At 37.9% G+C, this 27,800-nt stretch overlaps 1 protein-coding gene across 7 annotated transcripts in view; it reads left to right on the forward strand.

Moving 5' to 3' along the window:
- The window catches only part of LOC117413251 (protocadherin alpha-C2-like), an 86,503-nt gene that overhangs the window by 13,514 nt on the left and 45,189 nt on the right, over positions 1–27,800 (forward strand). Inside the window, exon 1 of one of the 7 annotated variants that reach the window (XM_058996792.1) lies at positions 326–2,822. The exons of 3 other annotated variants lie outside the window; for them this stretch is intronic. In XM_058996792.1, coding sequence (XP_058852775.1) covers positions 441–2,822 — 2,382 coding nt within the window. In that variant the 5' untranslated portion in view covers positions 326–440. Of the gene's footprint in view, positions 1–325; positions 2,823–16,540; positions 19,153–20,774; positions 23,522–25,185; positions 27,688–27,800 lie in introns of those variants that run through there. 3 more of the 7 variants (XM_058996788.1, XM_034927142.2, XM_034022144.3) reach the window with 3 other exon arrangements.

A 27,800-nucleotide genomic window follows, 5' to 3' on the forward strand; every position in this document is an offset into this window, starting at 1 on the left:
ACCTGGTCCCCTAGTCATTTCTGAAACCGAAGTAACTGGGAGCAGTGCATCCCTAAAATCTGATTATTATTATTATTACTAATTGTATTATGTATAGGTATAGTGTGTGCTAAGACTCAGTGACATAGGTCTTGTGGAAGTGTTTCAGAAATGAAATGCAATTTTCAATTAAAACTCGCGATGTCGCCGCTGTCCAACAATATGGTGCTGAAATAGATGTATATATATATTGCCCACCCCCCAGCAGAGCTACCACTGCTGTATCACGTCATCTGTATTGAGTGTATTATAGCCTCAGCTTCAGACACGAAGAGCTCCGCAATAAGATTGTATATCAAAGGTAACCTGTTATATTTGAATAAACACTTTGATGATCAAGTTGGACTAATCGGAGGATTTACACAAGCAATACACAGTGAACGGGATATATTTTGTTTATCATGTGTAAGCGCAGCTTGGGTTTTGGATCTTCATTTGTCTGTTTTATTGCATTATCCTGGGTTTGGAACAGGGCTTCTGCGCAACTACGCTATTCAATTCCTGAAGAATTGGATCATGGCTCTTTTGTCGGGAATATAGCTCAAGATTTGGGCATCGATATAAAGGAACTGGAGAATCGTCGTTTGCGTATCGTTTCAGGATCAAAGCAGCAGCATCTGCAGGTAAATCAAAAGAATGGCGTTTTGTTTGTTGATCAAAATATAGACAGAGAGCAACTGTGCGATCGAAACCCTGACTGTTCAATTAGTCTTAAAATTGTTGTTGAAAATCCTCTCGAAATTCACTATGTCGAAGTGGGAATTGTTGATGTAAACGACCACTCTCCCGTGTTCTCTGTAAACCAGACACATTTGGAAATTGCAGAGTCTGCTCAGCAAGGATCACGCTTTCCTTTAGAGAGTGCGCACGATCCAGACATTGGCACAAATTCTCTGCGTAGTTATCAACTGAATCAAAATGAACATTTCGATTTGGTATTACAAGATCGCAGCGAATATAGTATAATTCCGATACTAGTATTACAGAAACCCCTGGATAGAGAGCGTAATAAAGTGCATCATTTGATTCTCACAGCTTTAGATGGCGGAATCCCACAAAGATCTGGTATTCTTAATATATATGTAATTGTTCTTGATATCAATGACAACGCACCCGTATTTGATAATCAGATGTATTCTGTGTATCTGAAAGAAAATTCTCCAAAAGGTACCGTTGTTATTAAATTAAATGCATCCGATTTGGATGACGGCCTGAATGGTGAAATTGTGTATGCATTTGGTAAAAGCAACACTGATACAGTGATCGATGTTTTCCAGTTAGAATACACTACTGGTGAGATCACAGTTAAAGGATCAATAGATTTTGAAGAGAAACAAGTTTATGAAATTGATATCCAAGCGACAGATAGGGGCCCCTTTCCAATTGCAGTGCATTGCAGTGTTATAGTGCACATCGTAGACGTTAACGATAATGCACCAGAAATAGAGGTGACCTCGCTGACAAACACAGTCTCCGAGGACACGCTTCTTGGCACTGCTATAGCCCTGATCAGCGTTAGTGATCTGGATTCTGGGATCAATAGCAAGATTGTCTGCAAATTATCCGAAAATGCTCCATTTGGATTAAAACCATCCTATAAGGACAATTTGTATTCGTTAATTACAAATGCACGATTAGACCGCGAGGTTACTTCTCAGTACAATATTACAGTAACAGCACAGGACCTGGGTAAACCTCCCCTGTCATCCTTTAAAACATTCTCAGTGACGATTTCTGATGTAAACGATAACAAACCACAGTTTCCACAAAATCCATATACGTTTTATGTTCTTGAAAACAACGTCCCTGGCGCTTCCATTTTTTATTTAAAAGCGTTTGATCTGGACCAAAATGAAAATGCACGAATATCATATTTAATTCTGGATACTCTCATTGAAAACAGGCCAGTCTCATCTTTTGTATCCATTAATTGTGAGAATGGGAATGTCTATGCCACGAACAGTTTTGACTTTGAAAAGCTGAAGCAATTCCAATTCTACGTTTTAGCAAGCGACTCTGGTGTGCCATCACTCAGCAGCAATGTTACCGTAAACGTTTTTGTTCTTGATCAAAATGACAACGCTCCGGTCATCTTGTCTCCGTTGCCAAACGACGGGTCTAGTGTTTCCTGTGGGACTGTTCCTAGAAATGTGAATGCAGGGTATTTGGTTACAAAAATAAGAGCATATGATGCAGACTTAGGATATAACGCTTGGTTATCGTTTTCACTGCAAGACGCTACTGACCCGACATTATTCGGAGTAAGACTCTATACAGGAGAAATCAGAACACTTCGCCGTCTTACTGAAAATGATGACGTTCTACAAAAGCTTACCATACTTGTAAAGGATAGTGGGAACATTTCTCTGTCTACAACAATGACTCTACACATCACGATTGTCGAGGATACAGAGGGTGATATATTTTCTGAGCTCAAGGGAACGTCCAGTAAGTCAGAAGAACATGATATCACCTTTTACCTAATAATAACACTAGGATCAGTTTCATCATTATTTGTGATCAGTATAATCACCCTGGTTGCTCTTCAATGTTGTAAAGCCAGAGGTAATTTTGTTAGCAAATACCCTTACAATCCTAACTATGCAGAGGTCAGCGGGAACGGTTCGCTTTACCGTAGCTACCAGTACAGAATGTGTTCAAATGCTGTCCAAAAAGATTTGATGTTTGTCAAACCTGAAGCAAACGCTGGCGCCTCCATGGACATTGGAAGTAATGGAAACACACTGATAATCTCTGATATTGGAATGAAACCGTCAAGAGAAGTAAGTCATATTCATAACTCTATTATAATATATGTACTGTATAGTCGTATATAAAGTGTGTGTTTTTGTATTGTAAAAGCTTTCTTGAATCACTTGCACAATTATTAATTTATTATTCATTTATCCAATTAAGAAATTGGTCACAGTTAAACAATTAGAATTGCCCACTTTTTTGTAAATTCCCTATACCAGTTAACACGAGTTGATAAATAACAAAATCACCAAAACACATTGAGCTAAATTCTCAAAGGTATTCATTTCATTATCATTTTTTTCAGAAAGGTAAAACACACCCAATGGGGTTACCAAACCAGATATAAACAACTACGACTTTTAACTTAGGAACTTGTAAGTAGTCTTAAGTCTTAGTTTTTTGTTGTAGGATTGTAATGATGTTTATACCCTTCAGACCGCCGGTGAGGATCAATTAAAGGCACAGTGCAGATTTATGAATCGGACGAATATGCTCATGAGAAAATTGGTCTCTAAGGGCACGTTATTCTAACGTCACTATGAGTGAAATTTTCTGACGGCAAATGGCGTTTATGCATCATCCGATGATATACTGTCATGTTAAACACTGTTGTTGGCACGCTAAAAGAGAAGGTACGTTTTATGAATATGTGCCTTGGTTTCAAGTGCAGGATGCATGTATGACGTGCATTCTTCTTCCAGAAGGGCAGTGTGTTAACCACATACGTTAATATATATTAGGCTACTATTACCAAACGTTATTATTATATTATAAGGTGCGCGGGTTCAGGATTGGTATTATTTATGAGCACAGCTGTATATTAGATGTATATTATCCAAAGGTGTATTTTTAATACCAGCATAGTTGGTTCGTGGTGTGCAGTGTTTTTGGAAAGACAAGACAGTGGCGTCAGAGACTTGGACTAACACACACACACACATTCATATGTTGTATAATTATACCACTGTGCAAAGGTTTTCATTCACCAGTTTGTTGAAAAAAGAAAAGCGATATTTCTAACTACATTCAATTATTTTTTTCTGACCTCAAATGAATAAATACACACTTGATTGGTTTCGTTAATGTAGCATGCCAATACATTGCGCACCTTTAACTAAATTGAAATTATCTTTCAAATAAAAAGTATTCTTAAAAGTATTTATCTAAATGTAACAAAACAATTAGAATGCCAAATAAGGCACAATTCTGACATCATTTAATTTGTGTTTTGCCGCATTTTACATGTTTACAAACAAAAAAAATAGTAATATAAAACTGAACTTTCTGATTTATTGAATGCAATTTTTGCACTGAGACTCACGGCGTCGCTGCTGTCAAACAATACTATTTGGTTCTTACTGAGCTGAGAAGCCCTTCCCCTTGCAGGGACGGGTTGTACTCAAGACAAAGCAGTAGAATCGGTGTCTGTTCCTGTAGCGGTATGACGGAGAATCAGTCAGCTCGGATATAACCAGTGGGATATTATATACATCTCAACCAAAATCGTTAATGGGCCTTTATGTACTGATTTCTCTGTAAAACGGATTCTGACCAAATTCTATTGGATTTATTCATCATGAGGAACATAGATTTGGGAAGAAAATGGGCACATAGACGGATCCTTTTGCATTTTGCTATTTTATTTTGCTCTTGGAAAGGGGTTTCTGCGCAACTACGCTATTCTATTCCAGAAGAATTAAACCATGGTGCTTTTGTTGGAAATATAGCCAAGGATCTGGGGCTTGATATTAGCAAACTAGCGGATCGCAGATTTCGTATTGTTTCTGGATCAAAACAGGAGCTATTGCAGGTAAATCAAAAGACTGGCGTTTTGTTTGTTAATCAGAATATAGACAGGGAGAAACTGTGTGATAGAAATAGTAACTGTTTCATTAACCTTAAAACTGTTGTAGAGAATCCGCTAGAAATGCATTATGTTGAGATTGAAATTACAGATATCAATGACAATGCTCCGAGTTTCCCAGACAAAGAGAAGCGCTTGGAAATTGCAGAGTCTACTCTGCCAGGAGCGCGCTTCCCGTTAGACGGTGCGCGTGACCCAGATGTTGGTGTAAATTCATTGCGTTTTTATCAGCTAAGTAAAAATGAGCACTTCGAGCTGAACGTAGAGGACCGTAGTGATAAAAATAAAATTCCTGTTTTGATGTTGCAAAAACCTCTAGATAGAGAAAGTAGCCCAGAACACAATTTGCTTCTGACAGCATTTGATGGTGGAAACCCACCCAGATCCGATTCAATCAATATTACTGTATCTGTTGTTGACATCAACGATAACCCACCAGTGTTCGACCAACAAGTTTACAAAGTAACTTTACAGGAAAATGTTCCAATAGGCACCTTTGTAATAAAAGTAACCGCTTCAGACTTGGATGACGGTCCTAATGGAGAGGTAGCGTACGCTTTTGGCAGCAGCATTAGGACTGAGGTCCGTGAGCGGTTTAGTTTAGATGTTAACACAGGAGAAATCAAGGTTAAAGGAATGATAGATTTTGAAGAAAAAGAGGTTTATGAGATTGATGTTGAAGCTTCTGATAAAGGTCACGTTCCCATGACAGTACACAGTCGTGTTATTGTACAGATTACAGACGTGAATGACAATACACCGGAGATAGAGGTAACCTCCTTGTCAAGCCTGATTCCCGAGGACGCAAATCCTGGGACAGTGATAGCTCTGATTAGCGTTACAGACCGTGATGCTGGCTTAAATGGACAATTCTCCTGTAAAGTAAATGAGAATATGCCCTTTGACTTAAAGTCATCTTTTCGGGAGAAGTTATATTCATTAGTAACCAAGGAGCAGTTAGATCGCGAGTTTACTTCTCAGTACAATATTACCATAACAGCAACAGACTTTGGCCGCCCTTCTTTGTCATCATATAAAACTGTCACAGTCACTGTGTCTGATATTAATGATAACAGTCCAAGCTTTACTCAAGATCCATATACATTTTACGTGCTCGAAAACAACGCACCCGGAGCTTCCATTTTTTCAGTAAGTGCGTTCGATCTGGATCAAAATGAAAATGCGCGTGTATCGTATAACGTCGTGGCAAGAGAAGTTTTGGGTAAACCTGTGTCATCTCTTCTTAGTATTAATTCAGACAATGGAAATGTCTATGCGATAAGAAGCTTTGATTTTGAAGAACTTAAAAACTTTAAATTCCAAGTGTTGGCTAAAGACTCTGGAGTGCCATCTCTCAGCAGCAACGTCACTGTGAATGTTTTTATTCTTGATCAGAATGACAATGCGCCGGTGATCTTGTCTCCATTAAGTAAAGACGGTTCTGTAGAAGCCGTGGAGACAATTCCACGAAATGTGAAAACAGGATATTTGGTAACAAAAGTCAGAGCTCACGACGCTGATATTGGATACAATGCCTGGTTGTCGTTTTCACTGCAACAAGCTACCGATCCTACTCTCTTTGGTTTAGAGCGCAATACAGGAGCAATCAGGACACTTCGACCATTAACTGAAACTGACGCCACTGAACACAAACTGATCATAGTGGTGAAAGATAGTGGAAACTATTCCCTTTCTACCACAGCAACAATACGCATAACAACTGTCGAGAATACTGAGGCATTTGCATTTTCTGACTTCAAAAGCAATACCAAACAGCAAGAAGGAAATAACTTAACTTTTTATTTGATAATCACTTTGGGTTCAATTTCATCACTGTTTGTGGTGAGCATAATCACCCTGATTGCTATTCAGTGTCACAGACCAAGGGATTATATAAGCACCAGGTATTCCCATGATACAAACTACGCCGAGGTTAGTGGTGATGGATCATTGTGCCATAGCTACCAGTACAGAGCTGCAGAGAAACACTTTATGTTTGTCGGACCTGCAATGAATATAGGATCCGCATCAGGCGTTGGAAGCCACAGGAATACTCTGGTTATCGCAGATAATGGAATGAAAGCTTCTGGAGAGGTAAGTGAGGTTGAGATGCCGGCCAGTACATGTTAAAGTATGTGCATTACATATTATTATTATTATTATTATTATTATTATTATTATTATTATTATTATTATTAGTTATAATGTAAGCTGGAAGAAACACGATTTTAGGTTATGAATGTCTGTAAGACATGTAACAAAATTGTACATAAATGCTCATGGTGTCGCTGCTGTCCAACAATAAGCTTCTGAAATGTGAAAATATCACGTTCCCACGTCACATCACAGTCATGGCTACACGGCAGCTGTACAGTGTGTACTGTTTTCTCAGCTTCAGACACAGAGCTCAGCATTAGCACTATAAGGGATTTTACTTTAAACATATTTGATACTTAACTACTTGGATAACGAGGATCTAATACAGGAATATTCGGACGATTCACACCAGCAATTCCTAGTCAGCGGGGTATTTTTTTTGTTGGTCATGTCTAAGAGAAGCTGGGGTTTTGGATCTCCTGTTCTCCATTTTGTTGTTCTATCATGGGTTTGGAACAGAGCTTCTGCGCAACTACGCTATTCAATTCCTGAAGAATCGGATCATGGCTCGTTTGTTGGGAATATAGCTCAAGATCTGGGCATCGATATAAAGGAACTGGAGAATCGCCGTTTTCGTATTGTTTCAGGATCAAAGCAGCAGCTTCTGCAGGTAAATCAAAAGAATGGCGTTTTGTTTGTTGATCAAAATATAGACAGAGAGCAAATCTGCGATCAAAACGCTGACTGTTTAATAAGTCTCAAAATTGTTCTTGAAAATCCTGTCGAAATTCACTATGTTGACGTGGAAATTGTTGATATAAATGATCACGCTCCTGCATTCTCTGACAATGAGACCCATTTGGAAATTGCAGAGTCTTCTCAGATAGGAGCACGCTTCCCTTTAGAGAGTGCGCAAGATCCAGATGTTGGTTCCAATTCTCTTCGTTCATATCGGCTAAATAAAAATGATCACTTTGAGCTGGCTGAATATAGCAAAATCCCGGTATTAGTACTGCAGAAACCTTTAGACAGAGAGCAGAGTGGAATGCACTATTTGATTCTTACAGCACTGGATGGGGGAAATCCACAGAGATCTGGTATACTCCAGATAACTGTAACTGTTCTTGATATCAATGACAATACGCCGGTTTTTGATAATCAGGTATATTCTGTAGATTTGCAAGAAAACGCTCCTAATGATACTGTTGTTATAAAATTAAATGCATCGGATTTGGACGAAGGTCTCAATGGTGAAATAATGTATGCATTTGGAAAAAGCAACAAAGATACAGTGTCTGAACTATTCACCATAGATAAAAACACCGGAGAAATCAAAGTGAAAGGGTCAATAGATTATGAAGCAAATATTGCGTTTGAGATTGATGTACAAGCTGTTGATAGAGGCCCAGTGCCCATGTCAGTACACTGCAGTGTAGTTGTACACATTATAGATGTTAACGACAATACACCAGAAATAGAGATGACCTCACTGACAAATGACATTTCTGAGGACGCACCACTTAGCACTGCTATAGCTCTGATTAGCGTTACTGACCTCGATTCTGGGGTCAATGGTAAGATTGTCTGCAAATTATCCAAAGATGTTCCATTTGAGTTAAAACCATCCTATAAGGACAATTTGTATTCGTTAATTACAAAAGCACGCTTAGACCGCGAGGTTACTTCTCAGTACAACATTATAGTAACAGCACAGGACCTGGGTAAACCTCCTCTGTCATCCTTTAAAACATTCTCAGTGACGATTTCTGATGTAAACGATAACAAACCACAGTTTCCACAAAATCCATATACGTTTTATGTTCTTGAAAACAACGTCCCTGGCGCTTCCATTTTATCTGTAAAAGCGTTTGATATGGACCAAAATGAAAATACACGAATATCATATTTAATTCCGGATACTCTCATTGAAAACAGGCCAGTCTCATCTTTTGTATCCATTAATTCTGATAATGGGAATATCTATGCCACGAACAGTTTTGACTTTGAAGAGCTGAAACAATTCCAATTCTACGTTTTAGCAAGCGACTCTGGTGTGCCATCACTCAGCAGCAATGTTACCGTAAACGTTTTTGTTCTTGATCAAAATGACAATGCTCCGGTGATCTTGTCTCCGTTGCCAAAGAGCGGATCTAGTGTTTCCTCTGAGGCTGTTTCTCGAAATGTGAATGCAGGATATTTGGTTACAAAAATCAGAGCATATGATGCTGACTTAGGATATAACGCTTGGTTATCGTTTTCACTACAAGACGCTACTGACCCGACATTATTCGGAGTAAGACTCTACACAGGAGAAATCAGAACACTTCGCCGTCTTACTGAAAATGATGACGTCCTTCAAAAGATTACCATACTTGTAAAGGATAGTGGGAACATTTCTTTGTCTACAACAATGACTCTGCACATCACGATTGTCGAGGATACAGAGGGTGATATATTTTCTGAGCTCAAGGGAGCGTCCAGTAAGTCAGAAGAAAATGATATCACCTTTTACCTAATAATAACACTAGGATCAGTTTCATCATTATTTGTGATCAGTATAATCACCCTGATTGCTCTTCAGTGTTGTAAACGCAGAGGTAATTTTGTTAGCAAATACCCTTACAATCCTAACTATGCGGAGGTCAGCGGGAACGGTTCGCTTTACCGTAGCTACCAGTACAGAATGTGTTCAAATGCTGTCCAAAAAGATTTGATGTTCGTCAAACCTGATCTGAACGCTGGCGCCTCTTTGGACATTGGAATTAACGGAAACACCCTGATAATCTCAGATATTGGAATGCAACCGTCAAGAGAAGTAAGTCCTACTTAAAGTCTTTATATCCACTATAATACATGCATTGCACTGTAGTGTTTGTGTTTTGGCATTTTAAAAACTCTTTTTGTTGTAAAACAATTCCAATGATCAACGTTTTTTTCGAAGTATAAATATGTATATTTACTTGCAGTCTTCTTTTTTTTATTAATCACTTGTACAAAAATTCATCCAGTCACAGAACTGTAGTGAAACAATTTGAGCTGGTTTCACAGGCCCCGATTAGCTCTACTCTTATACTATTTAATACTGTTTTAGGTACAGTAGTCAAAGATTAGTGCTAATTGGGGTTTGTGAAACTTGTCGTTATGATGTCCACTTACCATTTAATATTGTAAATTGTATTTATTTCTATTTATTTATTTATATATCAGCTTGAAGGGACGGGGAATAGAAAATACTAGAACACATACACGTTTTGTTTTAATTTTCGTCAAATAGTATTTAGACTTTAAATTTCTGTATTTTAAAGAGTAGGCTACTATATATAGTACTTTATTTTGTTGTTGCTTTAATGCGCTTCATAACTTGTGTGACACGACGTCCTCTTGTGGATTTCAAGGGTAACTGCAGACAGATAACTAGAATAATTTCAGGATCTAACCCCGGGTTGCACCTTGCACTGTATAATCCACTCTATAATCTAAAGGGTATACATTGTTCTGACGCGTGTGGACTCTTCTATCAACGGGACAGTATGCAGATTGAAATATATAAAGACATATATTAATATTACATGGTAAACTGGTTATGTCAATAAAATATAACAATTAATACTATTTTGATTCAAATTGTTGGTATGGGCACAGTTGTTTTCTTGCCATGGTGTGTTTTATTTTTTTACAATTAATGTAAGACTTAATCCAAAGCGATTCCTTCACCACACTATACAAAAAGAAAAGACTCCTGTCCAACTTCATACCCAATATAAAAAATAAAGGAGTAAATACATAATAGTGTAGTAATGCTAGTGTCAAAATAGTCAGAATAGTAATACATTCTGTATTACTATTTTGACAATAAGAAAATAAAAGGACGGATATTATACAGGTAAAATCAATATGAATTCCTTTCTAATTCCCTGCAAGATCAGGGATGTTAAAAGACAACGCACAGATTATTAGACATCGATGATAATCAACATGCTGCAATAATTGAATTAATCGGTATTACTGAATTGTATATGTTTACAGAGTCATTATATAATTGAAATGCAATTTTGTACAGAGACGCGCGGTGTCACTGCTGCCTAGCAATACTATTTTAATTCTTACAGAGATGAGAAGCCCTTCCCCTTGTAGGGCCGATTTAAACACAAGACAAAGCAGTAAAATTGGTATCTGTTCTTGTCGCAGTATGAAAGGGAACCAGTCAGCTCGGGTGTAGACAACTGTGATGTTCAACTATTTTGATATTTTCAATCAAATGTGCTAATCTGTGGACATGTACTGATTTCCATGTGTTGTGTAAAACGGCCAGGACTCTGATCAGCTTTTAATGGATTTATTCGCCATGAGGAACAGAGGTTATGGAAGAAAATGGGCCCATAAATGGATCCTTTTGCATTTTGCTTTTCTTTGTTGCTTCTGGAAAAGGGCTGCTGCGCAAATACGCTATTCTATACCAGAAGAATTAAACAACGGTGCTTTTGTTGGAAATATAGCCAAGGATATGGGGCTAGACATTAGCAAACTATCGGATCGCAGATTTCGTATTGTTTCTGGATCAAAACAGCAGCTATTGCAGGTAAATCAAAAGACTGGCGTTTTGTTTGTTAATGACAATATAGACAGGGAGAAACTATGTGATAGAAACAATAACTGTTTCATTAATATTAAAACGATTATAGAGAATCCTCTAGAAATGCATTATATTGAAATAGAAATTTTAGATGTAAATGACCATTCTCCGAGTTTCCCAGACAAAGAGAATCACTTGGAAATTCCAGAATCTACTCTGCCAGGAGCGCGCTTCCCGTTAGAGGGTGCGCATGACCCAGATGTTGGTATCAATTCACTTAGCTTTTATCAATTGAGCCAAAACGAGCATTTTGAACTGGATGTAAAGGATCGTGGCGATGATAATAAAATTCCTGTTTTGGTATTACAAAAACATTTAGATAGAGAACGTAACACTGAGCACAATTTGCTCCTGACCGCCTTTGATGGGGGAACCCCTCCCAGATTGGGTACCCTCAACATTACTGTAATTGTTCTTGACATTAATGATAATGCACCTGTATTTGACCAAGAGGTTTATTCAGTAACACTGCAGGAAAATGTCCCGATAGGTACTTTTTTAATAAAAGTAAATGCCACCGATTTAGATGACGGACTTAATGGAGTCGTTGAGTACTCTTTTGGTAACACGCTTAGAAGTAAAGCGTCGGAACTCTTTGTGTTGGACAGTAACACAGGGGAAATCAAGGTGAAAGGACTGATAGATTTCGAAGAAAAGGAGTCTTATGAGATTGATGTACAAGCTACCGATAAGAGTCAGTCCCCCTTTACTGTGCACTGTAGTGTTGTTGTAAAGATAAAAGATGTAAACGACAATACACCGGAGATAGACGTAACCTCTTTGTCAAATCTTATTCCCGAGGACGCAAATCCTGGATCAGTGATTGCTCTGATTAGCGTTACAGACCTTGATTCCGGTACTAATGGACAATTCTCCTGTACAGTAAATGATAATATGCCCTTTGAGTTAAAGTCATCTTTTCGGGAGAATTTGTATTCATTAGTAACGAAGGAGCAGTTAGATCGCGAGTTTGCTTCTCAGTACAATATTACCATAACAGCAACAGACTTTGGCCGCCCTTCTTTGTCATCATATAAAACTGTCACAGTAACTGTGTCTGATATTAATGATAACAGTCCAAGCTTTACTCAAGATCCATATACATTTTACGTGCTCGAAAACAACGCACCCGGAGCTTCCATTTTTTCAGTAAGTGCGTTCGATCTGGATCAAAATGAAAATGCGCGTGTATCGTATAACGTCGTGGCAGGTGAAGTTCTGGGTAAACCTCTGTCATCTCTTCTTAGTATTAATTCAGACAATGGAAATGTCTATGCGATAAGAAGCTTTGATTTTGAAGAACTTAAAAACTTTAAATTTAAAGTGTTGGCTAAAGACTCTGGAGTGCCAACTCTCAGCAGCAACGTCACTGTGAATGTTTTTATTCTTGATCAGAATGACAATGCGCCGGTGATTTTGTCTCCATTAAGTAAAGACGGTTCTGCTGAAGCCCTAGAGACAATTCCACGAAATGTGAAAACAGGATATTTGGTAACAAAAGTCAGAGCCCACGACGCTGATATTGGATACAATGCCTGGTTGTCGTTTTCACTGCAACAAGCTACCGATCCTACTCTCTTTGGTTTAGAGCGCAATACAGGAACAATCAGGACACTTCGACCATTAACTGAAACTGACGCCACTGAACACAAACTGATCATAGTGGTGAAAGACAATGGAAACTATTCCCTTTCTACCACAGCAACAATACGCATAACAACTGTCGAGAATACTGAGGCATTTGCATTTTCCGACTTCAAAAGCAATACCAAACAGCAAGAAGGAAATAACTTAACTTTTTATTTGATAATCACTTTGGGTTCAATTTCATCACTGTTTGTGGTGAGCATAATCACCCTGATTGCTATTCAGTGTCACAGACCAAGGGATTATATAAGTACCAGGTATTCCCATGATACAAACTACGCCGAGGTTAGTGGGGATGGATCTCTGTGTCATAGCTACCAGTACAGAGCTGCAGAGAAACACTTTATGTTTGTTGGTCCTGCAATGAATATAGGATCGGCATCAGGCGTTGGAAGCCACAGGAATACTCTGGTTATCGCAGACACCGGAGAGGTAAGTGGTCCTTATATTCTGGCAATGTGCATTTTAGTCTCAGAAAGCAAAATAGGTATTTTGAAACAAGTGCAATGGAAAAGTCACATTATCTGAGGAAAATATGCTCAATGCTTGAGTCAAAATCGAGTTGCAACTAATTTTTTTCATGCTTGTTTTCACGTTTACAAATGTTTTATTTTTCTCAGAAAATGTGCTTTTGCACTTCTTTTCATAATAGGGGCCCTGTTGTATTATTACAATTGAGTATGTTGTGAAGTAGGTTTTCACTTCAGTATCTTTAAACATATCTGTTATAGAAAACCTTTAATGCATTTAAGGTGAAAAGTTCAGGTTTTGAAAGTGTCAACACAAAACACATACCTTTTAATAGGATAAATACCCTTTTTAAGACCTTCAGAACGTCTTTTAAAAGGGGATCATGGGAAGAGGCTGTGTTCTGGTCCATATTCACAAACCATTTTCCTCTATTATTATTATTATTATTATTATTATTATTATTATTATTATTATTATTATTATTATTATTTATTTATTTATTTATTTATTTATTTATTTATTTATTTATTTATTTCTTAGCAGACGCCCTTATCCAGGGCGACTTACACTCGTAAGCAAATACATTTCAAGTGTTACAGTACAAGTCTCTATGTACCGAGTCACGATGAAACCTTTACATTTGGCTGCCGTCTCCACCACAGAAGCATTTTGAAACTTTGTGTATAAAATAGTCAGTTTGGGGTATGCTTTCACAATGGCAAGTGTTTTTGTATTTCCATTTCTTTCTATTCTTTTTGTACTTTAGTATGCTCAAATGCTAATGATTGCGTAACATTTTATAATGTGTATAACCTCATTAAAGATGATTATTTTACAAAACAAAGACGATTTATAACTGCTAAGTTGTTGATATCTATGTTTTCTGATATAAACTTATACTTGCATATGTTGCAATTTCCTTATTCTATACCATTAAAGGCAATCGCTTTTGTGTGATCATAAGTTATTCTCTGCACAAGTTTAGTACCAGCGTTACTGGTGACGTATTTACTCTTGATCAAACTGACAACTCATAATAATGGATCTATGTCTGTTGTAAGAAAAGGTCTCCAAATCAAAGGACATGGGTTATCTGATAACAAAGATTAGGACATAAGATGCTGACCTTAGTTATAACGCTTGGGTTTCGTTTAAAGCTACTAGGCAACAGACTTCAACTTGCTCGCTATTGGACTTTAAACATGTGAAGTTAGAACACAATGACGTTTTAGAGATACTGATGCTGTTATTCATAAACTGGTAATCTTGGCATGAGATGGAGGTCCCCCCACTTTCAACTACAATGAGAATGAATATAGAAGTGGTTGACACTACAGTTGCTGACTTACAGTTTCAGAGAACGATCCACAAAAACTGATAGCCCTTCTCAAGTAATCAACATAATAATCCTAATTGCAACGCAGTTTTACAAAACAAAATGTCAAAAATCCAACCAGACTCCATTCTTATTTTAATTATGGGGATGCTAGCAGGTGTGGATACCTCTACCGCACGTACAGTTTCCACGTGTATTTATCTCAGGAAACCACAGACAGTGACCCCATGGCTGTTAAGCAACCAAATGGAGACGTTGGTTTCAGTGGTGGTGAGACCAGGAGCTCACAGTACTCACAGTGTTGCTGAAAATGGAATGATGTTTTCTATTGTGATAAGTCATGTCAGACATTATATGTAATGCAATGTCAATATAATTGTAAATGTCCTTGAGTGGCCCAGTCAGACCCCCGACCTAAATCCAATTGAAAATTTGTGGCATGACTTGAAGTTTGCTGCCCATCAACGCTCCCCAAGGAACTTGACAGAGCTTGAATAGTTTTGTAAAGAAGAATGGTCAAATATTGCCAAATCTAGGTGTGCAAAGTTGGTAGAGACCTATCCCAACAGACTCACAGCTGTAATTGATGCCAAAGGTGCTTCCACCAAGTATTAATTCAGGGGGTTGGAGACTTATCCAATTATGATCTTTCAGTTTTGTATTTTTTATATATAATTGTATTGAGAATATATATATATATATATATATATATATATATATATATATATATATATATATATATATATATATATATATATATATATATATATATATATATTTGTTATTTAGCATACGCCTTTATCCAAGGTGACTTACAGAGACGAGGGTGTGTGAACTATGCATCAGCTGCAGAGTCACTTACAACTATGTCTCACCCGAAAGACGGAGCACAAGGAGGTTAAGTGACTTGCTTAGGGTCACACAATGAGAATGGCTGAGGTGGGATTTGAACCGAGGACCTCTTGGTTATAAGCCTGTTCCTTTGAACACTGGACCACACAGCCTCCTATAAGTGTGGAGTATGGTGTGTAGATGGAGAAAAATCCTCATTTAAATGCATGAAAGGCACAACAAAATGTCAAAAAAAGTTCAAGGGGGTGTAGACTTTCTATAGGCACTGTATGTATGTATGTATGTATGTATGTATGTATGTATGTATGTATGTATGTATGTATGTATGTATGTATGTATGTATGTATGTATGTATGTATTTGTTTGATTAAGATACAAAGCTAAACATCATGCTCCACCAGGCATGGAAATATAAACTAATTATTAATGACAATGAGTCAAAGATTCTCTATCTGACATGATTAAAGCATAGAAATTTTACTAAAGGATAGTAGAACATTTTACATTATTGACACAATCATAATGAATGGCAAATGGCACAATTGTAACAATAACAAACTGATTAATTGCAGGAAGGAACATATTATTATTATTATTATTATTATTATTATTATTATTATTATTATTATTATTATTATTAGTAGTAGTAGTAGTAGTAGTAGTAGTAGTAGTAGTAGTAGTAGTAGTGCCAACACTGCTTACTGTTTTAGTTCAGTACAAGTCAGTACACACTGGCAGTTATTAAATAATACTCACGGCGTCGCTGTTGTCCAACAGAATCTCGTGCAAACTAACATTAAGCTTCTGGACCACCCCCAGTGCTGACGCTATACAATCAGATGGACAAAGCAAGAGAATGACAGTCAGTTTCAGCGCACGTACAGAGGAAAGGATTAATACCTCTCCCCCTTTTTTCAAGGGTCGTTAAATTATTTTTGGATAAATATTCTCCAGTGCTACAGCAAATCGACAGCAGTTTCTCTCCACATTTGGGTTGTGTTTGTTTTTTTCACCAACAAGATGCACGCAGACCGTCTGGATTTTCACAGGACTCCAAAATGGAAATGCGTTTGCTTTATTTTTCTATCCTGCTTTTGGGAAGCAACAACGGGGCAGATTAGGTACAGAATTCAAGAGGAATTGGAAGTGGGGACCTTTGTTGGAAACATTGTTGAGGATTTGGGATTGGATGTTAATGCCCTGTCTGCTCGCAAGTTTCGAATGTCGACCGGAGCTAAGAAAAAATATACAGAGGTAAATCTAAAGAACGGGATTGTATTCATTAATGATAGAATAGACAGAGAGGACATTTGTGGACAGACGTTAACATGTTTTCTTAACCTGGAAATCGTTTTAGAAAACCCTCTTGAGATGCATTATGCTGAGATAGAAATTTTAGATGTCAATGATAATTCGCCTATTTTCCCAGAGCCTACAATGACTCTTGAAATTGCAGAACAGGTATTACCAGGAGCGAGGTTTTCTCTGGAGAGTGCACATGATCCAGACACTGGAAAAAAATCCCTTGCTTCGTACAAGCTCAGTCCAAGTGAATATTTTCAACTGCATGTTGAAACACGAAACGAACACAAGAAAGTACCATTTCTAGTTTTAAGAAAGCAACTGGACAGGGAGCTTCAGTCAGTTCACAATTTAGTTTTGACTGCAGTTGATGGTGGCTCACCGGAAAGGTCAGGGACGGTGGATATATCGATAACAGTGCTGGACTCTAATGACAATCCACCCGTCTTTGCCAAACAAATATATGCTGTTAGTGTATTGGAGAACGCAAGCATAGGCACACCGGTAATTAAACTTAACGCCAGTGATGCAGATGAGGGTAGCAATGGGAAAATTAGATTTTTTTTTAGCGACAAGACAATGGAGAATGTTCGTGAAGCATTTAGTATAGATTCTAATTCTGGGGAGATACAGGTTAAAGGGTTGCTGGATTTTGAAGAAAAAAGTGATTATGATATAGAATTTGTGGCTGAGGACGAGGGGCAACCCTCAATGGTAGCTCAATGTAGTGTAATTGTTAAAATAATAGACGTTAACGATAACGCACCGTTGGTTACAGTCAGCTCCCTTTCTAATCCGTTAAAGGAAGATACCCCTGTAGACACAGTAGTAGCTCTAATTAGTGTTACTGATGCTGACTCAGGAGACAACGCTAAAGTTAAGTGTTCATTGTCTCCAAACGTGCCATTTAAATTGAAGCCGTCATTTAAAACAAACTTTTATTCTTTGGTAATTGATGGTTTTCTAGACAGAGAAACAACACCAGAGTATAATGTTACAATCACTGCTACAGATTTTGGTTCTCCGCCTCTTTATGGCATTAAAACAGTTAGAATTACGATTTCTGATGTAAATGACAATCCGCCCCGTTTTGAGCAGTCATTTTACAGCCTATATATTCAAGAAAATAATGCACCAGGCGCTTCTATTTTCCAAATTACTGCGCTGGATCCAGATAGCATGGAGAACGGAAAGGTTTCTTACTCGGTTTTCGAAAAACAGATTGATGATCGACCGGTGTCTGCTATTTTGTCAATTAACCCTGAGAATGGAAACATTTACGCGCTGAATAGTTTTGACTGCGAGAAGTTAAAGAACTTTCATTTTGAAGTTCAAGCTAAAGATAACGGACTCAATCCGCTTACTTCGAATGTTACCGTCCACGTGTATATTCTTGACCAGAATGACAATGCGCCGGTCATACTGTCTCCTTTATCGAATAGCGGGTCGCTCGTGGCTGTAGAGAAAGTTCCAAGATCTGTGAACACAGGTTTTCTGGTCACCAAGATCAGAGCAAATGATGCTGACATTGGTTACAATGCATGGGTCTCATTCAAACTAAGTGACATTACAGACCCAAGCCTGTTTGCTGTGGGGCTTTACACAGGGGAAATTAGAACACGAAGACTTTTTGTAGATACGGATGTTGCCCTTCATAAACTCACAATTACAGTTAAGGACGGCGGCAGTCCTTCACTCTCAGCAACCGTAAACATGGACATCGAAGTTGTGGAAAACACAGAAGAAAACGTTCCTTTGTTTTCAACTTCTTTCAAAGACCAGTTCAAAAGTCCAGATGACGCTTCCCAACTAACTCTGTATTTAATCATAACGCTGGGGTCGATTTCCTTCCTATTTTTAGTTAGTGTTATCGCCCTCGTAACTACTCACTGTTACAAAGCCAGATGCCACAAGTCTAACCAGACGTTTGCTCCATATCTGAACTATGGCGATGGCAGCGCAGGCGGATCACTCTTTCACACTTACCGCTACCAAATGCATTTGTCTCAGGAATGCTCCAAACACGACTCGATGACTGGCACGCAACAGATTCATGGGGATACTTTGAGAAGCAACGGAAACATGCACACACAATCGGGATTCAACGAGCAGACAATCATTGTTGACGAAAACGGAACGAAATTCTATGCTGTGGTGAGTCACTAAATATATTTAACAATGTCATTATTTGATATTCGTACGCAATATATTGTCTTTATTGCGGTAGTATCCAGCTGTAACATATAGTAAATGTCATTGTTTCCAGTGTCATTCAGTACATCAGCCGCATTGTAGTTATTTCTGGTGATGTCATGTTGGTAAACCACACGAGGTAATTGTAGAAAAATATTTAAATTCAAAAGTCCCGCCATACAGTATACATACCCAATACTTTAAGAAGCATTGTCGTCACACTCTGATGTTCAGATGAGGACCTCTAAGTTCTTATGTAGCTCACAGTTTGAACAGAGGGCCACCTAGAGACGTACCAGCATAAACTGTGTCATTGTAGTCAGAATTAGCTAAATACAAATTGTAATAAAATAAATAAATAAATGTAGTAAAACCATATGTATGTATGTATGTATGTATGTATGTATGTATGTATGTATGTATGTATGTATGTATGTATGTAAGAATTCTGAGGTATAGAAATATTAGAAGAATTTAAGATTTCCCAAACTGTTCTGTTTTCATTTTCTCTTCCCAATGTCCCATTTTAAAACACATCACAGACTCATTTGTACAACAACTTTCATCAGTCTGTTTTTACAAACACTGTGTGTTTATTTTTATATTAATGAATGACATATGATCGTAATCATCTTGAGGGAAAAAAAACATATTCGACTGATACACTGTAATGTACATTTAAATTCATTAACAATACATGGTTATTTCTCTTTAATTCACTTTCTCATACGTGGAGTGGTAGCTTGGTGTTTTTAGTTTAGGCATGATATTGATTTAACTGAAAAAGAAAAACCTGTATACCTGTTGCTGGTCTCACAAATTGTGTTATATTTAACACAATTATTGTCTTCTTTAAATACAAACATTAGCAGTGTATATAATACCTCATTGTGGATATATATATATATATATATATATATATATATATATATATATATATATATATATATATATATATATATATATATATATATATATATATATATATACACACACACACACACACACACACACACACACACACTCACACACACACACACACACACACATTATACACAATATGGTAAATTACATTGCATTACTTATCTCCATTTCAATTTCTTATCCGGTGTAATCATTTTTGAACCTCATGGTGTCGTTGATGTCTAACAGAAAATCATACAAACCTAGTTTGTAAGACCACCCCCCAGTGATGACACAACTTACAGCCAGACAAAGCAGCAGGGCCAGTCAGTTTCTCTGCAACAAAGCCAGAGAAACACAGTGCAAACATATGCAAAGCTACTTGTGGACAAATATCTTGGAAATACTAATATTTCGTGTATGTTTTATTTGAGTTATTTTTCATGACCATATTAGGATCATGCTTTAATAATATGTTAGTAATACCAACATAATTGAATGTTTTGTCAATTCTTTATATATATTTTTCCAGAAAATAAAATACATTCTGGTCCTGCTTGTAGCAATTTTATAATTCAGCCGCCGTGTGTCGCTGTAGACCTTCTAGTTAAAGCAGAACAAAGGCTTGCTGTTGCTCCTCCTCTAGTCGGAATGAAACCCGATGTATCCCAGTAGAAACCTTTACTTCAGTCGGCAAGCCGAGCAAGCTCTACATGGTATATTATATGCGAGAGGTATGTGCTGTGCATTTGAATACAGCGTTTCGTATACAAGAAGACGTGTCGAAATAATTAAATATATCTAAGGCGTTTATCAGATCTGTCGGGATTTTACATTGGACCTGCATGCTGTGTAAGATTCATCTATTGTCCTTGGATTGCGATCTCCATTTTGGATACATTTTCATGAAGAATGGAATAATGGCACAGATGTATGAATGACGTCAGATGTAGCTATTTTTTTAATCGCAATGGTAATTCTGGAATGAGTGGTTGCTGACACTGCAGTGCATTGGATTACATACATACATGGTACTTCTGCAGCTATGATTTGTTCAAACCGAAGACATCCTGTGGGAGTTTGTTTTCTCTTTGTGTTGCTGTCTTGCCTTTGGAATCTTGTTTTGGGGCAACTTATTTACTCTATTGCGGAGGAATCAGAAGAGGGGAGCTTTGTTGGAAACATAGCTAAGGACCTGAATCTAGGTGTCCAAGAATTGGCAGCTCGCAGGTTTCGGATTGTCTCGGGGTCCCAGAAACAGTATTTTGAGGTAAATTTAAATAACGGAATTCTGTTTGTTAATGAAAGAATAAACAGAGAGGAACTTTGTCATAACGCTCTCACTTGCTCTGTAAATTTAGAAGCTATTCTGAACAATCCATTAAAATTATACCGTGTGGGAATTAATATCTTAGATGTCAATGACAATTCACCGGTGTTCCCTATTAGTTCTATATACTTAAATGTTGTTGAGCAGCTCACTGTTCCAGGGGCTCGGTTTCCTTTGGAGAGTGCTTATGACGCAGATGTGGGCACGAATTCGCTAAATAAATATGAACTCAGTTCTAACAATTATTTTATTTTAGATGTACAAACAAACGATGACCAGAGTATATCTGTCGAGTTAGTGCTGCAGAAAGCTTTAGACCGAGAGACGCAGCCTTTGGTTGAACTTGTGCTGACAGCTGTCGATGGTGGAAACCCACCGAAATCTGGAACCGCAATGATTTTTGTCAAAGTGCTAGATGCCAATGACAACGCTCCCGTTTTCAGTAGCTCGGTGTATAAAGTGAGGGTGTTTGAAAATGTGCCACATGGGACTGCAATAATACAACTAAATGCAACAGACCCGGATGAAGGCTTAAATGGCGAAATTCTTTATTCTTTTGGTAACCGTGGCCTCAAAACCATTGCAGATATGTTCGACATAGATTCTAGCACTGGTGAAATTCGTGTTAAGGGTGACCTAGATTTTGAAGGAACGAATGTTTTTGAAATTCGTGTACAAGCTCAGGACAAAGGCCAGGTGGCAATGACCGGTCATTGTAAAGTGTTGGTTGAGGTTATGGATCTTAATGACAACCCTCCTGAAATAACAGTGACATCTCTGCTAAGCCCCGTCCAGGAGGACGCTAAAATTGGCACTGTGATCGCGCTAATCAGTGTTTCAGACAAAGATGGTGGCAAAAATGGAAACGTAAATTGCCAAATTATTGAGACAGCCCCTTTTAAATTACTTAAATCATTTCAGAATTATTATTATTTAATGCTAGAGGGAGTTCTGGACCGTGAACGTGTATCTGAGTACAATGTGACGATTACAGCGACAGATGAAGGGTCGCCACCACTTTCCCTCATCCAAATTATCACTGTTCAAGTTTCAGATGTCAACGACAACGCACCGTTTTTCCCACAGTCTGTTGTGACGGTCTATCAAAAGGAAAATACTCCAACTGGATCTATTCTGCTTACTGTAAATGCATCAGATCCCGATTTAGATAGAAACGCTATAGTAACATACTCTCTATTAGAAAGTGCGATCCATGGCGTACCCCTTTCTACTTTTATTAACGTGGACTCTGTCAGTGGTAATGTCTATAGCATGCATTCTTTTAATTATGAAGAACTAAAAGTATTCCAGTTCCACGTCCAAGCTGATGATTCTGGGGACCCTCAGCTCACAAGCAACGTCACTGTGAACGTATTTATTCTTGATGAGAACGACAACTGTCCGGTCATTCTTACGCCACATTTCAATGTCGGTCTCACTGAGGGCATTCCACACTCTGCCGATGTTGGATATTTTGTGGCCAAGGTACGGGCGTTCGATCCTGATTCTGGATACAATGCGTGGCTTTCTTACCACATTGTGGAACCAAAAGGAACCGATCTATTCAGCATTAGTCTAAACACAGGTGAAATTAGAACAAAACGACACCTCGAGGATAATGACTCCAATCAACAAGATGTGGTCATTTTAGTTCAGGACCACGGAGAGCCACCGTTATCAGCCACTGTGACCTTGACTATATTGGTTATCGACAGCACTCAAGAAGAACATTCACAATTGAAGCAAACACCCCAAAAAGAAGATCATTTCACTAATTTAAATCTGTATTTAGTTATTTCCATTGCTTCTATATCAATTATATTTGTATTGGCTCTTCTTGTTTTCATCGTCATTAAATGTCACCGGACTGATGACAATCATTTCAATAGGTATAGCACGCCTATGATTACATCAAACCCCGATGGAAGCTGGGCCTACTCTAAAACCCAGCACTACGACGTGTGTTTAACTTCGGAGACATCTAAGAGTGACTTTTTGGTTTTTAACGCGCCTTTTCCACGTACAAATGGAGAACTTATTATGGATAACCGAACAGACTCGTGTAACAGGACTCTTTCGACTCGAAAAGACATCGAGGTAAGCAGATTTTATTAAGTTACAAATGTATATACACAATTAGGAGTCAAGGGTGCTAAACTCAGCTGTTTGGTTGTAATGCTATAGCCTTAGTCACGTGGAGCCCAGGTTTGCTTAGATACAACACAAAGATGAACTATATATAACTGCCAATTTCACGCTCTGCGAATACTGTATATGCGAATATATGCGACTGCTAACGTGTAGGAGGTGACTGCATAATTTAGATTTGTAAATACATGGCAAGTGACTTATTTATTTATTTATTTATTTATTTATTTTCAGAGGGGTGGAAGGGTGGGTCCTTTTTTTAACAATCTGGAAGTAATGAGTTATATATTACCTATCTGTATGCACTCCACTTATAACGGTAAGGGACAATGGAAATCAGTATTTTATAAACAAAGTACATAGTAAACACAATTCGAAATGCTGTATGTAACTGCGAACATAAGTACCTTAAATATCAACAATACAAGAAAGCTTAACTGCCAAAGAACAGGAGTTTATTATTTATACAAAACACGCCCCTGTGGGACGTTCAATGTAATAAGTAGGACCATTTTACGAATGTATGTTTTCGCTAAATGTAATTAAAATTGTGTACGTTATACGTTTTAAACTGTACAATGGCTGTGCCAACAAAAACATAGAATAAAAGTAAACAGCAACTGTTTTTCCTGCCTGACGACACAAATGCCGTCGTGACGGTCATTTACTGTCCCGGATGAACCTTATTAGCACAAAATATCTACCTGTGGAACGTGAAAACTGTACCTAATAAAACACTACTGTATGTATTAAACTGTACGTATTAAACGCGAAACATCTGCCTGTGGGACAGGAAAACTGTATCTAATAAAACACTACTGTATGTATTAAACTGTACGTATTAAACGCAAAACATCTGACTGTGGAACAGGAATACTGTATCTAATAAAACACTTCTGTATGTATTAAACGGTACATATTAAACGCAAAAGACATGCCTGTGGAACAGGAAAGTCGGTTTTAAGCAGAGTAATTACCCATTAAATCCCGTGTTGTTTGGCAGGGGCATTCCTCCTCAATACGTTGTAAACGGAACTCTGTTTTAACAGGATCTGTTAGTGGCGTGCACCTGTATAACAGAGTGATCAGTAGTATGTAACATATCTAGAGCCAGTTAGCAGTAATTGGTAATACTGGTGTCTTGGTTTGGTTAATCATTGTTTAATCAAGGAAACTATACATTTAATATCTTAGTTATTCCTTTGATTTCATCTTCAGTATATTTTTGTGGAGCGATAACATATACCAACGCAGTTGAGCAATATCAGCAGAATGCTATACAGTATGTTCTGTTTCCATAATTTCCCAGGAGTATATATTATAAGAGGTTTTGTGCTACATGATAGATTACATTCCTGCAGAATATGCAGACCTTTGTTGTTAACAGCTGAAAATATTTTATATATAAATATGTGAGGTCATATTTTATATAAAGAACCAGCTTGCTCTGGTATTTTGTCTTTTAAATTTGGTGCATTTTTCCTATATGTCACAAGGTGTCGCTGCTCACCAACAAGGTGAAAAAATAAAAGAGTCTCTTAGGGCCCCTCCTCTGTTCTGACTGAATACGCAACGCCACTGAGCTTCTGCTGACATAAAGCACAGAGTGATTGTTTAGGACAGACGAATCTGAACAGTAACCACGATTTCATTTAACATTATTATTTATTACTGGAGAGTTTTTGGAAATACATCACACTGGATTTTATACATCTGTAAATATTTCTTCAACGATGGTTTTGTCAGATCAAAGAGAATCAATGGGGATTTATTGTGTTTTTCTTCTGCTGTCTTGCCTTTGGAATCTTGTTTCTGGACAAATCATCTACTCTGTTGCAGAAGAATCAGAACAGGGGACCTTTGTGGGAAATATAGCTAAGGATTTGCATCTCAGTGTCCAAGAATTAAAAGCTCGTATGTTTCGCGTTGTCTCTGGATCTAAGCAGCAGTATTTTCAGGTAAATTTAGCTAATGGTTTTTTGTTTGTTAATGAAAAAATCGACAGAGAGGAGCTGTGTCCTAACACTGCCATTTGCTCTGTGAATTTAGAAGCTATTGTTAACAACCCGTTAAATTTATACCACGTTGAAGTAAACATTTTAGATATTAATGACAATCCTCCCATTTTTCCAGTTAATTCATTATATTTAAACATTGCCGAGTCTACGTTGCCAGGAGCACGATTTCCTCTTGAGAGCGCTTTTGATCCAGATGTAGGCAAAAACTCTGTAGATACATATAGACTCAGTTCCAATGACTATTTTATTCTGGATTTACAGACTAAAGGGGAGCAGAGTAGATATACAGCATTAGTACTACAGAAAGCTTTAGACAGGGAGAAGGAGTCTGTAATTAAACTAGTGCTGACAGCTGTGGATGGCGGAAACCCACCGAAATCGGGAACGTCACAGATTATTGTGAAAGTGTTGGATGCCAACGACAACGCTCCAGTGTTTAGTAGCTCAGTATATAAACTCAATATTGTTGAAAATGTATCGCAAGGAACTGCTGTTATCAAGCTTAATGCAACCGATTTGGATGAAGGTTTAAATGGAGAGATTGTATATTCATTAAGTGACCGTGACCCCAAAAATATTTTAGATACTTTTGATATAGATTCGAATACCGGTGAAATACATGTTAAAAGGCAACTAGATTTTGAAGAAACAGCTGCTTATGAAATTCATGTACAAGCTGAGGACAAAGGTCAGTTGCAAATGGCTGGACACTGTACAGTACTGGTTGAAGTGATTGATCTCAATGACAACGCTCCTGAAATAACAGTGACATCTCTGTTGAGCCCCGTTCAGGAGGACGCTAAAACAGGCTCAGTCGTTGCCATTTTTACGGTTTCAGACAAGGATGGAGGAAACAACGGAAAAGTAAATTGCCACATCTCTGGATCAGTCCCCTTTAAACTGCAAACGTCCTATCGGAATTATTATTCTCTAATACTCGATGGACCTCTGGATAGGGAAATAATATCACAGTATAATATAACCATTACCGCGACAGACGAAGGCTCCCCATCCCTCTCCAGCTCCAGGCAAATCTCTATAGCTGTTTCTGATGTGAATGACAATGCTCCGGTTTTCCCAGAGTCTTCCATCTCAGTTTACGTGAAGGAAAACAGACCACCTGGGTCTCCTATTCTTTCTGTATCTGCCTTTGATCCCGATGTAAACGAAAATGCTCAGGTGACCTACACTTTGTTAGATTCTGTTATCCAGGGAGAACCTGTTTCTAAGTTTATTTCTGTCAACTCTGCTAGTGGCGATATCTATAGTCTACAAACTTTTGATTACGAAGACCAGAAAGTATTTCAGATTCATGTTCAAGCTACAGATTCGGGGGTCCCACCACAGAGCAGCAACGTGACTGTGAACGTATTTATTCTGGATGTAAATGACAACAGTCCTTTAATTCTCCCGCCATATTCTACAAACGGCCTCACGAACACTGAAAGGATTCCTTATTCTGCGCACATTGGATATTTTGTTGCAAAGATCCGAGCAGTTGATCACGATTCTGGATACAATGCGTGGCTGTCGTACGACATAATTGAGCCCAAGGGAACGGATCTCTTTAGTATTAATCACAATAGTGGGGACATTAGAACTAAACGAATGATAGCGGAAGATGACCCCAAAGAACAACGTTTGGTAATTCTAGTTAAAGACAATGGAGAAGAACCGTTATCAGCCACGGTCACCCTTACAATATTGGTTATCGACAGTACACAAGCAGTGCAATCGGAATTTAGGCAAATGCAAAAAAACGAAGATAATTTTTCAAATTTAAATCTGTATTTAGTTGTCTCGATTGTAGCTATATCAATTATATTTGTATTAGCTCTTCTTGTTTTGGTTGTCATTAAATGCCACCGGACTGATGACAATCATTTCAATAGGTATAGCACGCCAATGATTACATCAAACCCCGATGGAAGCTGGGCCTACTCTAAAACCCAGCAGTACGACGTGTGTTTAACTTCGGAGACGTCTAAGGGTGACTTCTTGGTTTTTAACGCGCCTTTTCCACATCCAAACGGAGAACTCATTAGTAATGGAACCGATTCCTGTAAACGGACACAGTGGACTGGAAACCAAGTTGAGGTAAGAAAATTGATGAAGTGAACAATGTAGTCAACCTTGACATTGATAGGGGTTTGGGATTTAAAAAAAAAAAAAGGTTCCCATTTATTTATTTATTTATATATATATATATA

The sequence above is a fragment of the Acipenser ruthenus genome, chromosome 23 (genome assembly GCF_902713425.1).
Source record: "Acipenser ruthenus chromosome 23, fAciRut3.2 maternal haplotype, whole genome shotgun sequence".
Lineage (NCBI taxonomy): Eukaryota > Metazoa > Chordata > Actinopteri > Acipenseriformes > Acipenseridae > Acipenser > Acipenser ruthenus.